Source organism: Pseudochaenichthys georgianus, chromosome 4 (assembly GCF_902827115.2).
Source record: "Pseudochaenichthys georgianus chromosome 4, fPseGeo1.2, whole genome shotgun sequence".
NCBI classification, from domain to species: Eukaryota; Metazoa; Chordata; class Actinopteri; order Perciformes; family Channichthyidae; genus Pseudochaenichthys; species Pseudochaenichthys georgianus.
Genome location: NC_047506.1, coordinates 20,426,190 through 20,441,983, shown reverse-complemented (window position 1 = coordinate 20,441,983; position 15,794 = coordinate 20,426,190). Strand labels below are relative to the sequence as shown.

Genomic DNA, 15,794 nt, shown 5'->3' with positions numbered 1-15,794 from the left:
TTGAAGTTTGAGAGTCGAGCTGGAGGTAGGTATCAGGGAGCATTTTAAGAAGCATTTCTAGAGTCACGTTTTCTTAACTACCTGTCTTTGGTCAAATGAAAAAAATATAAAAAACATATATACTTGTGGTTAAACATTTCAAGTTAAAGCTTTAAAAAGTACTAATGTGATAACTTGTGAGTTTTAACATTTGCTCTGGCAAATGTTATGTCAGATTCAAATGTATGAAAACATTTAAGGAATTTCATTAATTCCTTTTTTGGGGTTTTGATATTCTCAGCAATTTCCCAAACTGTTTCTTTTATATCAAGACTTATTTTAACAGCAGACATTTGGACTTGAATAGTAGGAAAATATCCGTTATAATGATTGACGTATTACTTTAAAGACCTTAATCATGATGTGTTGGGTTGGGATCATATGTCGTTGCTGCTTTGTCTATTTTCAGTATTGCCTAACAGTGTTGATTTTTACTTCTTCCCGTTTCTCTGCAGGGCGACTGCACGGTCTTGAGAAAATGCCTATGTTCCTCTTCTTTATCTAGTCTTTTTCTGTACATTTTAAACGTCAACTCAAGTTTCAGAACAACTCTCCAAAGTACAGCAGTTGAAGATTAGCCGGCTGGCTAACACTGGCACATTTACAGAAATGTAAAATGTGTGTTTGTAAGTAGGCAAATTAATACAATTAAACATCAAGATGGCTCATTCAAATTAACTGTGCGAGTGAACCAGTATGCACAATATCACCGACCACCCATCAGCCATCATGATGATTACTGAATACACCTGTGGTTTTCTTGATAGTCAGAAAATGTCAAGATGTATCTTTGTTCCTCTTTCCAGGCCATTTCAACTGGACATTTCAAAACCAAGTAGCCTTATTGAATTCCTGTGAAATAAAATGTTGAAAGACTTGTCTCTTATTTTGCAAATCTGGTTGAGCTAGTTTCACAATGAGGAACACACACACAGGTGTTTCTACTTATGCAAATAAACACTAAACTAGTGTTTAGGAAGAGGCCAGTAATGAAAATGACTAACGTTGAAAGGAGATCGTCAACTCTTGAGAAATACTGCTATACGATCGAGATAGTCAAAAGAACTGCCATCTCATGTTAAGCACAAATGTTTGGGCTCGATAGTATAAATGTTATGTTGTGATTGGCTCACTGATTTGTGATCCAACTGTGACGTCAAACACCGCGACACTTGTAAAGTCACGCGAGATTTCATCTCACCGAGCAATCCAACATGGCGTCGTAGGGACGTTGTTATTGTTCTGTCTCTTCTTCCACCTCTCTCAGTACGACAGAAACTGAGCAGATACACGGCCGAGCGTGTTCATGCGGGCATGAGAGCAACGTCTTGTGATAATGCTAAGATCCACCGGCTTCTTCCGGGGGCTTGACTGCCCGTTTTACGCAGAATACAGCGAGGAAAAAGGCATCAAAAATGGGTGTAACAGACCGTACTGTCACTTCAGACACAGCTCGCAGCGACGGGCGTCCTACGGAGCTCCGGCAGATGTTAAAAAGCAAAGAGACCTCCACTCCGCACAGAAAGGTGCTGAGTATTGTTTTACTAAATCCAGAATTTACTTGAACTTCTTCTTTCGCGGAGCCTGCAGCGATGAGGACTTGACCACAGTGTTGGAAAATATGCCGGAACTGATAACAGTGTAAAAGTGTATTTCTGTGCCAATAACCACGAATCATTGCACCTTTACTAATACACCCCCCCCCACTGGTTTCTGTAAACTGATGTGAAGTGCAAGATGAAGTGTAGTGAGGCCACTCAAGGAAGTGTCAAAGGGACTAATGGTCTGATGCAGAGTTAAGAAAAAAAATACCAGTGGTTGTATTAGGTACATTTCCTCAACATTACATACTTCACTTTTAGGTACTTTGAGTTTTAAATAATTAATTAATTAATTTAATAATACTTTATACTTGTACTCCACTACATTTTCTGTTCGACCTAGGTTCTTTTTCTGATGAGTTTGTCTTCAGATTGTTATCCTCCTCTGTGAAACTGAAGGATCAAGTGCAGTTTAATGGGCTACAAAATTATCTTAATCCAAATAAACAATTTAAAGTGGAACTGTATCTGCTTTGTTTGGTCCCAAAAACTATACTCGTCTTTATAACATGTATAGACTATCTGAGCATGTTATAGTTGTAGGTTTATTGACATTTATGTTTTTTTTAACATTAAGTGTCTATGCTTGATTATCATCTCATATGAGCACAATTGTGTTTATATATTTAACTCTCTCTGGCTCATACCATCTTCATACGATGCTCTTTAGATGTGGTGGAAAGTAGGGAAGCATTGTTACATACATTTTTAACTCTTGATTCATACACCTAGACTTGTGTCTGCCGATCAATAAGGTAAAAATGAAACCAGACCAGAACCGCGCATCCCAAGCTAATGAGTAGGGCCTTTTTAATTTATTTTTGGTCAATGTTATTAAGCCCGTCTGTCTTGCATCTTTGCAGAACAAGGTTATGATCCATTCAACCCAGAAGTGGTGAGGCCCCAGGAGCAGAAGAATGGAGAGCCGGCTCCTTCAGGAGACCTCGATGGTGCGCTGGACCTCGTCAACAAGGCCATCGAGGAGGTCCGCAGCGAGGTGGAGAGGGAGAAGAGGAAGCTCTCTCGCATTGGGGATGAACCGTACCAACCAAGCAAGAGTAAAAAGTTGTCTTCGTCTGATGTTGTTAAGAGAAAAAAACCGCCATCACATATGCCTTATGACCCTGGGAGTTATCAGATGACATCAGGGGGGTATAATCCCACCCCTGGCTGCAGCAAGTATACTTTGGATTTAGACAACCAGGGGAAAAATAGCAACTCTATGGAATATGTTCCTGCTTTGGTGAGAAAGCCTTCATCTCGGACAAACACACACCAACTCCCTTCTCCTCCCCATAGTCCAAAGTACTCAACCAGCACATCGTCCCCCAAGTGTAAATACACTCTGGACAATTTAAAACCAACTACAGATATGGAGTATGACCCAATGTCCAACTATTCGTCAGGAATTGCAGCGAAAAGCAAAAGGCCCGAGAAAACACAAGCTGTTAAGATGGGGCAAAGAAAGACACACAAACTATCAGAAATGTCAGACGAGGAGTATGTTGTAGCTGTCAAAAAGCCCCGGCCGAGTATAGACTCTAAAAAATACATTATATCTGACTCTGATGAGGAGAGCTCCGGCACAGAGTATCGACCCACGTCGCTTAGCAATCTCCAGCAGAGAAAAGGCAACAGTGGGCCACTTTGGATCACTGCTGGGAAGGAGAGAAAAGAGAGAACTGAAAGTATGCTAAATGCATTGACACAGAGGAACAAAGAGGACTCCGACTCAGATGTCCAGGAATTTATTATACAAAAGGACTGTTTCGAGAAAAAGAAGGTGGCTAGTCAAACTAGTCATGAGAAAATTGGCAAATCTGAGAAAGTGCAAAAACTCGTAAAGGAAGCTAACAAAAAGATTGGTAGTAAGAGTAGCAGTAGCAGCAGTAAAGACAAAGGGTCAATAAAGAACTCAAACCAGGACTCTGCAAAGAAGGAGAACAAGAGTCAGGAAAAAAGAGACGATAGGAAAAACATAATTAAGGTTAAAACACCTAATAAAGTTCAGAAGGAAGGGAAAGAGGAAATGAGAAGCGATGGTAAGATCAAAGCTGTGGAAAAAGTCAAAACTGATTCCTGCAAAAGGGATAAAGATACAGAAAATGGTGCAAGGGAAAGCAAAAAACCCAAGATGTCAGAGAAGGAAAAGGAATACAACAAGTATAAGGACCGCCAACAGAAAAATGGTAAACTTGATAGCAGTAAAAGAGAAAATGATACAAAGAAAATGAATAAAAGCAGTTCTATTGATGGGAGCAGTGGTAGTCACAGCAAAGGGACTTCAGCAATAAATAAAGATAGGCGGAAGCAGAACAGCAGCTCATCAAATGGGAAAAAACCCAAAGAGAAACAGCCGACTCTTAGCCACGCTGATCTGTTTGGAGATGAGAGTCCAGATGAGGTTGAAGCAATTGTAATAGACCACGATGATGACGATTATGACGACGATGAGGAGGAAGTGCTTGTGAGGAAATCTGCTTTAAAAAGGGGACGCCTGAACAAGAGAAAAGCGTCAGAGATGACACCTTCTTCCTCTGAAGATGAAGGGGACCAGGGTGTGGAGGACGAGGTGGACGATGTTGAAATCGACTTCTCTAGTTTCCAGGAGGATCTGGACTTTGACTCAGATCCCATGGAGGAGTGTTTGCGGATCTTTAATGAATCCAAGGATGTGAAGACGGAAGACAAGGGAAGGCAGGCTAAACAGGTATTTCTTTCCATTCACTTGCACCTTTTGTCTTTTTCATTTACCACAAACAGTTTTTTATTTTCATTCATCTTTATATGTTGCTAATGCTATGTTGTGGCCTCTCTCAGCCCTCCAGAGATTCAGACGAGGAAGGGGACACAGAGAGCACTTTAACCACTCTTATTCCCGGTCAAAAGAAGAGAGTCTCCCATTTTGGTGCCAAAGTAAGTGTATGTTTGTCTCATTGATTTCAGCCTGACTTTTCTGTCCCACAATACTGCACAAGGCCATCGGGTGGCGTGAACGCTTGTGCTCTAGCGAATAGTTTGAGGCTTTATTCAAAATGTAAATATTTGGTTAATTATTGTTATTATTAATAACCTACAGAAACATTGTGTGCAACAGTCCACCTTCTCTTTCCCCGTCTCACTTTCTTTCTTTAACCCTCTTACATGCGATGTTTATTTTGGTGTCCTTGTTACCAAAATAAACTTTCAATTATGAAATAACATTTGGTTAGCATGATGATTATCGCCCTGTTAAAACATGACACGTTGTCTCTTAGCCAAAGCAGTCACTCTTTATAAAAGGTGTTCCTGTTTTTCATCAGGCTGACGCACCTGTTGCTCGACCAAACAAGAGACTCTCAGCCCAGGCGGTCTGCTACCAGCGTATGCAGATGGCGCAGCAGCAAGCCGCTCAGCTCTCTGCTTCAGTGAAAGCTTCCCGACAAAGCTCCATTCCCAGCGTCTCTGGAGAGAAGAAGAGAATAGCCCACCGTACCTTCCCACCGACAACTTCCTCCAAAACAAGTACCTCCACTATTCTACTGTATATTGTAGTTGGATTTAGTTCTAGCATGTGTTCTCTTGATCCTTACTCAGTAGATCTGTTTTCACTGTTTCAAATAGAAAGTCACATGTGTTTGTCTCACCAGGTCCTGCAGATGTTAGACCAGCTGCCAGTCGAGTGTTATCCCCCAGCCAGACCCATCAAGTGAAGCCCCAAACCACCGCGGGCATCTTAACCAAGACCACGTCCACCATCATGCAGAAGAGGGTGGCACACACCCCCACCATGAAGGTATCCAAAGGCTGCGAAATGAAATGCTGCCGGTTGTTTTTCTGGATATTTGTTTTGTGTCATGGCTGCTTCTTTAGGGAGATTTCTTTGCTTGATCTGTAAGATGTGTTTTACTCATCATATGTTGTCTTTCTGTTTTGATTTTTTCAGAGTAGTTCTATGAAGCGCCCCATCATCCCCATTGAGTTTGGGGCCAAAGTTCCAAACAACGTCCGGCAGCGCTACCTCAACACTTTCATAGACGAATGTGTCAAATTTTGCCGATCAAAGGATGCTGCTTTCCAAATGGTATGCATATCACCTTCCACTATTTACAGCCAGAGTATGATGTTTTCTGTTCTGTCATCAAACCTAACACATCTTTTAAACTATAGGTAGGTTTGAAGAGATCCTAAAAAATATGGCTCTTTATTGGCTTTAATCACACACTGTCTTGAATGAAAAGGAGATTCAATAAAGGTTTCATTTAATCAAGTTTGGACTGTTTCAGGCGCTTGACGAGGAGAAGCTGGTGTATGATCGCAGCAACAGTAAGAGCATCTACCTCAACATAGCTGTCAACACTCTGAAGAAGCTACGCGGCAAGAGCAGCTCCGGTCCATCACCGGCGGTCACCAGTAAGCCACCTCACTCCCTGTCCAGTATAACATTCAGTATTTGTCCTGAGTCAACGTTTACACAATGCTTTTTGTAAGTTAGGGATTAGATCAAATGGACCAAATGCAGTATATTGTGATAATTACATACATAATGAGCTGGAAATGGTTTTGAGCAGTTGAACAGATAATATTGGTTTATCTGGTGGTCAGACAACATATCAGTGGTAACTTTATGTCTTCTGCGTGTCTTTCTGAAGAGGTCCCGGGGTCAGTTAACTCCAGGAGGGTTCTGTCCCACGAGGAACTTCTCGGAGGCCGTCTTGCTGCGAAAACTAGCTTCACCATCAACAGGATGGGTAAACAGCAGGAAGAGAAACTCATTGGTGAGTCCGATTTTTTTTCCTGGTGACAAGCAGAAACATGTTTCCAATCCAATCCATTTTATTTCTATAGCACATTTAAAAACAACAGAGTTGAACAAAGTGCTGTACATCAATAACTGTATAAAAACATAGCATAAATACATGAAAAACAGACAGGACATGAAACAAATGTAAAACACGAGACAATGAAACCAGATCAAAAGCCACAGACTGAAAAACTCTCCTACATGACAATACAAAACACTAGTAAAATAAAAACCCAAATGTAAAAGCACAAGTGTCATACCTGGCCTGTAAATGCCAGGGAAAAGAAGTGGGTTTTTAAACGAGATTTAAAAACAGGCAACAATGTTTCCATTTGTTGTTCTCAGGCCTCTTTCTCCAGAATAGTTTTGAACATATTTCTTGAACATGTTTCTTCATGTCATTCAGTTGTTTTCAATCTTGTGATCTCATCCCTGACAACAAAAAAAATGCAGATCCTGATAAAAAAAGATTGAGAAAGAGAAAAGGAAGAAAATAATGAGAAGAAACTGAAAGACTCTTGTTGTTTATGAAGTCTTGAAAGAGTTCAGAGTAACAGGGAAACCTTTCCAATAACCATGTGAGAACCTCCAGGGTCCTGTTTACAGAAAACGGTCTGTTCCATGACCGTACAATATAGCTTTAAAAATATATATTCTTACAAAGGTAACATTAGTTGAACTTGTTGCTGGCTCACTGTAGGAGTCACACTGTACAGGAAGCTGCAGGCGTACTTGATGAGCGAGGAGCAGCTCCAGGAGAACGGATACCCGAGGACAAGCCCAGAGGCTTCCGGAAAGGCCATCATCTGCAACCTCCCAGAGAAGAAGGCTGTTACAGACCGTGAGTGACCCCACAGCTCTCTCACCTATAAAGAGACGCCCCTGTCATAATCCAGCCAGTTCTCCCCTGACACGTCATGCAGTCGTTGTAAAAGTTCTACAGTGTGACAAGGGAAGAAAAGGCGATTTGAAATGCTTGAAAGTACAACATTAGCCGTGGAGGAACATCTTTAAACTGGGTTCAGACAACTTGAACGCCATGTCATTTGTGCAGTTTTCTATAATGTCAGTTATTGAAAAGACAATGGTTTAGTATTATGATGCCGTTTAAATATAAAACATGTTAGAAATATGCTTCAAATGTGCTATCAATTATAGTTTCTTTTACAAATGAAAGAAAATTATAAACAGCAAAAAAAACTGTCTTGTAAAACCTCAATTGGTGCATTCTCTACTAATGATCCATACTAAATGACATCCAAGACATGTGGCCTAGCAATGATTTACTCTTAATTAACCCTGTAATGTGTTTCCAGCCTTCAACAAGATATGCTGTCGATGCGGAGCCGAGTATAAGATCAATGTCAACGGCAACTGTGTACGGAAAGAGGAGTGTTGCTTTCACTGGGGGCGACTGCGCAGACACAAAGGTACATTTGTATGCATTTATTTTGTGTAAATCTTGTATAAAGTTCAATATTATGGAAGTCAAATGTGGTCTTTTTTTTCTTTCTTATCTAACTCGCCACCTCTTTTCATCTACTGTTATGTACCTCTGTCTGACTCATTATTTCCCTCTCCTCCTTCAGTCTCTGGAGGCTGGGAGACAAACTACAGCTGCTGCGCTGCAGGTGTCGGTGCTCCAGGTTGCCAAGTTTGCAAGGTATCATTCCTTAAAGTCAACAGCAATTATTTTACTTTCTTTGCATGTTAAGAATTCAGTTGGGCTGTTGTAGCTTTAGATGGCTAATGTAGACATACAATGGGGCATTTTGTAAGGTAAACCGCTCTGAAACATATAATTGAACAAAGTTACGTGACTTTTTTGTACCTTTTACCAATTTTAAGGAAGAGTACCAAAGCTCTACCAGTTTAGTGAAGCCATGTTTTTTTAAACTGTCACAGATGTTTATATCTTGTTTCTCTATAAGAAAAAGATTGTATGTATCCCTCAGGCTTATCAAAAATATGAAAAAAAAGTGTTCTTTCCCCTTCAAGGCTTTATGTTTTTATCTTTGCTTTCAATTATAGTCTACTGTATAGTATAGTCTTTTTACTGAAGACAAATGGACACATTGCTAAGCATTCAAGCAATCAAGCTCTGCCAGGATGCCTACAATAACCTTATTCTTGATTTTGAGTACGTTTCAGCAGATTTGAAAACATTTCCCCAGACTTAAGACATTTCATATTCCTACAGCAACATGTTCAGGACGGGCGTAAAGAGTCATTTGACGGCTACGTGACAACGTTTAGTAAATCTCTGCCACCAGACGGAAATGGAGGCGTGTTCGCTTTGGACTGTGAGATGGTGAGTCAGACAGTGTGATTTACCTACTGAGCAACTGTTAACTAAATGCACCACCAAATTGCAATCTTAATTGAGCATTTCATTTTAGAATTTATTTATTTATTGCCAGTTTAATACCAATAAGACCTGTAGAGACACACAGTGCATCATCTTTTTTTTTAAATCTCCCTTTTTGCCACAACTTTTAATATAGTTTGTATTATTCAAAACCACGTGAACTTTTCTTTTCATCCTCCAAAACAGTGTTACACGAGGCACGGCCTGGATCTGACGAGGGTGACCGTCATCGACTCTGAGATGAAAGTCATCTACGACACATTTGTCAGACCTGAAGCCAAAGTGGTCGACTACAACACACGGTGAGTTTGTCTCCTACGACTACACACTGCATGGGTCGCATCGGCTATTGAAGAGTTCTTGTGATTGTCAGTTGTAAATAAAGTGTCTTTGAAACCGTTGCAGTGTTTTAAAATAATGATATATGTGTGTCTTTCACAGATTTTCAGGTGTGACGGAGGAGGACTTGGAGAACGCTACCATCACTCTGAGAGATGTCCAGGCCGTGCTGCTCAGCATGTTCAGTGCAGAGTCCATCCTCATCGGACACAGTCTGGAGAGTGACCTGCTCGCTCTGAAGGTGCACGCCTCTTCATTAAGCTGCCTTTTAAAACAATGATTAATGCAATCTTAGCTTTTCCTAAAATTTTGTTTTTGTCCCTCTCTGCTGTTCATGTTTTAGCGACGTAGAAAGAAGATTCCATCACACCCTAATTTCCACTTAAAAATTGAATAACTGTCTGTTATTTAGTAAAGCCTGATTGATACATTACCACTTATGAGTAAGGTTGGGTATCGTTTGAATTTCCACGATTCCGATTCCGATTCTACTTTTCGATTCCGGTTCTTAACGGTTCTCGATTCCGATTCTTTGAGGGGCATGGTAAAAAAATGACACATGCTTCTTCCACCAAAAAAATTACATTTATTCGAGAAACTTTTACACAGGTTAGTTTAAAGTAATATTCACATTAATCAGTCTGTTTATATTCACTGCTATGTAACTTTAACCTGAGAACCACTGAAGCTACAACAGTGCAACAGTCCAACTTTTAAAAACAGTTCTTGTTGAGAAAAACAAGCATATCTGCCTTCTCAGGCATACCGGGAAGAAATGTTTGAACATTTTGAAGTAAAATGCTTCAATCTGGTGCACACGCAGAATTACTAGAGACTAGATCTAGGGGGTACAACTCTAAACACCCATATGAAAAAGATCGGTTTACATTTTAATAATTAAATAACAAATAGCCTACATGTAACGCATTTTATTTTTGTTGTTCATTCATATCTTATTTTACTATTTTATTTATGCATATTTTTTTATCTCTCCAGTTTAAAACGATATGTCTGGTTTACTGTCCTATAGTTTACATTGGAATGATTTCAAACCTGTTTTATCCCAATAATTATAAAAGAGTGCCTTGGAAATATGTGTTTACATAAATTGTGATCAAAACGTTTGAGACCCACTGAGATAAGTGAACTATCTAAACACTCCGAGTCCTTTACCTCACTGAGCTGAAGTTAGCCTCTCAGTCTGACTGGAGAGGACTCTCCCTCCACATCATTGTAGAAACATCTTCTTCTTCCGTTAGAGCAGCTAGCACCAGATGCTAGTAATAACAACAGCGCCGGTTCCAGTGCACCCTCCCTTTCTCCCTCGCTCACGCGCACTTTGGCTGTGAGCTGCGGTTGCCAGATAAGCCAACATCCCCCATTTTCATCACTTGCAGCGCCCATCGTACAGGGCAAATGAAAAGTGTAACCGGGATGAAAAGGGTGTTACATTTACTTAATTATGAATGTTGTTACATCAAGGCCGAAAATTAGGATGAGCACCAACGGTCAAAAACATTTATTTTTTCTCCCAGAGCTGTTAGCGCAGCGCCTCCACAGATCTGGCGCCCTAGGCGAACATTTATAATGCCAGTGCGACGGGCCGGCCCTGGTCTCAGGTTACACTGTAGGAAATGTAGATACAACGCTACATTTCCCGCCCCGCTGCAGTCATGCAGTAGGCTACGGAGAGCGGCGAGAAACATTTCCTCAGGAATCGAAAAGCGGAACCGAAATTCACATTTCTAAATGATGCCGTTGGAATCGAAATGTTGGAACCGGTTCCGAACCGGTTCTCGGTACCCAACCCTACTTATGAGGCATATATTCATTTTGTAAACATTTAAAAAGCGGGTTTTCTAGTCTTATAACTTTTATTGTTAGTCCCAATAACTGTCCCTAGAGGGAATGATTATCTTAAATAAAAAACGTCAACAAGGATTACAAACTTTCCTAACTTAAGAGTTGAGAGTATGGCATGAATTTATTTGAGCAAATAAAAAGAAGACAAAATGTGGGCATGTAAACAAGTAGAGATTCTTTCAATATTTGATCATTAACTTAAGGTGGGGTAGGTAAGTTTGAGAAACCGGCTCGAGATACACTTTTTGTTATATTCCATGGAATGTTCTTAACATCCCGATAGCAATGAATATCTGAAGTGCTTTGACAAAAAATCTATAAAAAGATTTCATCTATAGGAAGCCGTAGCACTGTAAAAAGCACGACCAATCATTTTAGCCGGCCCGGCTAAAGTAACTGGATGCCCTACCTGCCTGTCAGCCTTCCATCTGTGCACAAACGTATCTCTCTTGCCCTCCTTGGTCATGTGCGCGTTCGTGTGTGTTGGAGGCGGGGCTCTGTAAGGAAGTTACATATTTTTTCCTGTTGCATATTTTCAAATTCTAGCGCAACTAAAAAAAGAACAGAAGTCAGCTATAGATCGTACTCTCCTGTGAAATGGCAAAAGTTGAAATTCAAGGTTTTACTTCATAATTTATTAAATCAGCCATAATGTTAGCGGCAGAGCAGTGCAGAACAGGGATATTCAAGTACAATCGGGAGGTAGCTCTAAAACATTTTTGCTTTAAAGGGTGTCCTTATTGTTTGTGTTTCCAGGCTGAGATCATGATTTTCTACTGTTGAGCCTGGGCTGAAATAAAAGGAAAACTCTTGCTCTAACGTCTCTTTCTGTCTCTCTTGCTTGCAGCTGATCCACAGTACAGTAGTAGACACGGCCATTGTGTTCCCTCACCGCCTCGGTGCACCCTACAAACGAGCCCTGAGGAACCTCATGGCCGACCACCTCAAACGCATCATCCAGGACAACGGTGAGGAAAAAACACAGAAGTTTCTATACCATACCATTATTATTATTATTATTATACCATTTACCATGTTTTAGAATGCATTCACTTTTATGTCGAGATATGTTTTTGTCCACTGCAAACACCTTATACCTGTTATTTTATTACATTAATATGCCTAACAGCATAGGTGTCATTTGCGCTGGGGACATGTCCCCACCACTTTTTAAAAAAGCAATTTTTGTCCCCTCCACTTTTTAAAAGTATAACACACAAATAAATGTAATAAACAAGAACACTGGTTTATTGTGAAGATATGCAATTTGGACATGTTAGTTTACACTGCACTTTAAAAAAGAGTAAACAAAACAAATAATTCTTCCTAACTCTACTGACTGTAAAATGACCCAAAGACATGCGGCAATGCTTTTTGGCCTGTTAGCCCCCTGCAGGTGTTCGGTTTGCAAACATCGTTTTCATAACATTTGCCTCTCTGTGGAGACAGGCGTGTTCAAGACTTAAAAAAAAGACGGAGATCATTGGCTTATTTGTACAGCCCAATGTGTAAGGTGTATCATCGGCAGCTACCAAGATAAAAATATATTAAGATTTCACAGAAAAATCCCTGAAACACCTTTGGACTCAACAAAACATTTTTAATAAACCTTAGTAAATGAAATTCAAATAGAGTTTTCTCAATTGAGTGACCGGGGGTCAAATAATGTAAGACCCCTGGCTGTATTTAATAACTTTTTCTTATTTCTGGTGCTGATATTTATGCAGTGCTGCCCACTAAACTGTAGGTGCACTGCATCCTTTTCACCAGCAGATGTCACACACGGGTCGACAGTGTTAAAACCCATTTTTGGTCCTGTTTGCTGAAACACCTCAAAGCCTTTGAAATGTCTTGTTTCTCTGTCACTATGTTCCTGCTTCGGCTTTAAGATCTTTTTTTAACTAATTAAATGAATTCATGAGAGAATCCGAATCATGCTTCGGCTTTAAGATCTTTTTTTAACTAATTAACACAGTTTCAGAGTCAAAGATTCCTAGAGAAGCAATTGTGTTGCCATTTCTACCCCTCTATATGCCAGGGATATCAGTGTTAGGTCTCTCCGGATTCTCTCATGAATTCTTGACTTTTCCTCTGCATACATTTCTGATTAGCCACTTTTCATCTTCAAATTAGGTAAATAAATGGTGATTGAGCCAATGGCCCCCAAACCAAAGCCCTTAAATTAGCAGTATGACTAACTGGTGTCTGGCAACATTCCCAGAAAAAATCACAAGCACCAAAAATCCCAAATCATACCTGCGGTTACCACAGGGGCCGCCAAACGTCATATGGCTCAATTGGTAGAGCTGGCGGCCCATCAGGACCCGGGTTTTAATCCGGCCCGGGACCATTTGCCGCATTGCGGTTCTCTATAATAAAGGCACTGTTTGACCAAATCAATCTTTAAAAAAAAAATGCTGATATTGTTTGATTTGTTTCCAGTTAACGGCCACGACTCCAGTGAAGATGCGTCCGCCTGCTTGGAGCTGATGCTGTGGAGGATCAAGGAGGATGCCAAGGTCAAAAGATGACCTTTGACCCCTCTGCTCCACGTTCCTCAGTTCCACTTCCTTCCTTCCTTCATATCGGTGTCGGGGAAGCGGAAAGTCCAGGAGGCCTGCACCTGCTCTCGGAGAGGTCAGAGTGTCGGGGGGGGGTTGGTCTTTCAGCACAGTTTAAAGTTTGTTGTTGCTGCTTATCGTACTGAATAAGACAACTGCCAGTCCCTTTTCAAAGCAATAGGAGCCCAAATTAACAGCGTTTATTTGCTTATTTGTATTTCTTTTTCTAAATAATGTTAATTGAAATGTATTTCTGTTTTATTTTGAGCCGTATCTCTTTTAGGGCCTCAAACAGTTAATTAATAAAACGTTTTCCTTAGAAGAACACCTGAAAATGCCAGAGCATTGTCCGCCGAACAAAAATGGTCAATATAATATTATGCCAGGCTATCTTCAGCCTAAATTGCACTATAGAAATGCTCTTTTTGTATAGGGCCCAAGTCTGAGTACCTCATTTGTGTTATAAAAACATTCACTTAATGAATGACCTGTTCTTAGTTACACTTAAGTGCGTTCATGTCTGAGTCTGTCCAACATTGCTATGTAAATGCACTTGTTACTCACAACTTTTTCTCGTCACTGACGCTCTGTTTATCAAGCTCATTCTGTTGGATGGCTCTGAATCCTATAATACTTGATAATATAAACTCTCAGCAGAAGTGTAAAATCTCTGCTTACTACCTATGTGGTATAGTTGGTGAATTACATCCATACTATATTCTCAGTCATGTGCACTGCATGAAACAAAGCCACGGGAATCATTGCGACAGCAGGTATAAACTGTTATTTCTCCATAAACACATTAGATTCAGTGTTGTTGAATTAGACGTGGGTTATTAACTGCAGACACTTTTTTGTCATTTAGCGAGTACCAGCTAACCTGTGCTGTTTTATGTTGAAAATGACTGAAAAAAATACTCGAGTGCTGTAAATACGCTACGTTTCCTTTTGTATTTGTTCATTTTTTGGTTGTTTATCTTTTTCTATTAAAAGATATTAGTTCAAAGAAGATGTTGCCCTGTCTTTGCATCAACAGCTAGTAGATGTTCTCCAGTACTGCACAAGTTTGTAATTTATTACAAATATTTCCATTTTTTGCCACGCTATATTTCTTCTCCACTACACTTCCAAATAAAATGATTTTTTTTAAAGCACCTCATTTATCTGACAGTTAAAGGTACTGGTTATCTGACGCCGTAAGATTTTACATACAAAACGTGATCAGTTTATCAGTTGCAGATTAAAAAACCCATGGCATGTACACACTGTAAATAATGTAAAGAAGGTTCAAACTACTGTAATTTCCCCTGGTGTTTGGAGTTCATTTAACTTAGTTTAATTATTTTTTCCCCGGGCGCTGTACACTAGCTGCCCACTGCTCCTAGTAGACTCCTGGTACTAGGATGGGTTAAATGCAGAGGCCACATTTCACTGTGTGTGCTCTGCATGTGTGACCATTAAAAGAGGGTTTCATCCCTCCCAATTCTGTTCTATTTTAATTTGAAATATGAGTTGTTAAAATGTACAACTAACTGAGGAAAGGCTAAGTTAACAGTTCATATAAAACATACAATACACTAAAGATATTAAGTTAAACAATACAGACAGATCTGCTTTTTGTTTTACATTTTCTCACTTTGAAAGTGTGTTTTTTATTGATTAACAGTCTTACAGTTGATTATCTTCTGGAGATTTTAGTGACATTTTAAATAACTGGATTTGAAACAAACTAATTGTGGTTATCTTTGTTGTTATAATTCTGAAAAGACATAAGTCATGACTCTTCTTTGGATGTTTAAGACACAACAGGTATCAATCATGTGCTTCTTCAAACTACATCAACATACTCTGCAGAGGTTTAACTTTTCTTGCTGGGAAGTTTCTTTAGGAAGTTATTTTGAAGAGTTCAAAGACTTATGGTCAGAACAATAACTGTTTCTGTGTAATAAAGTGCTCTCAAATTACTTAGTGTATATCTTTCAGTGTATATCTTTCTGATTACACCTTTGTTGTAGAACTTTTACTTGTTGAGTATATTCTAAACAGTTGTATTACTACTTTAGGCTTCAGTAAAAGATCTGAATCCTTCCTCCACCTGCTGCACAAATAGTTTTTGACAGTGTGACAGCTATTTCTCGATACAGTGCCGGGTCTCTTGTGGTCTATATGTCCCTTTTTCTAACAGCAGGTGCAGTGGCTGTAATTCTCCTTTCTTCAGCAGATGTGTAAATTGAGAAAAA

The 15,794-nt window shown here is 39.8% G+C and overlaps 1 protein-coding gene across 1 annotated transcript; it reads left to right on the top strand.

Annotated features, from left to right (window-relative positions):
* The first annotated feature begins 1,252 nt into the window (after positions 1–1,252).
* Positions 1,253–14,563, top strand: rexo1 (REX1, RNA exonuclease 1 homolog). Its single transcript, XM_034081431.1, has 16 exons — positions 1,253–1,565; positions 2,504–4,350; positions 4,461–4,556; positions 4,943–5,144; positions 5,270–5,415; positions 5,566–5,703; positions 5,906–6,032; positions 6,272–6,397; positions 7,124–7,264; positions 7,740–7,853; positions 8,013–8,086; positions 8,624–8,734; positions 8,978–9,093; positions 9,233–9,371; positions 11,841–11,961; positions 13,436–14,563. The coding sequence occupies exons 1-16, from the start codon at positions 1,376–1,378 to the stop codon at positions 13,522–13,524; spliced, it is 3,777 nt and encodes a 1,258-aa protein (XP_033937322.1). The 5' UTR covers positions 1,253–1,375; the 3' UTR covers positions 13,525–14,563.
* The last annotated feature ends 1,231 nt before the right edge of the window (positions 14,564–15,794 follow it).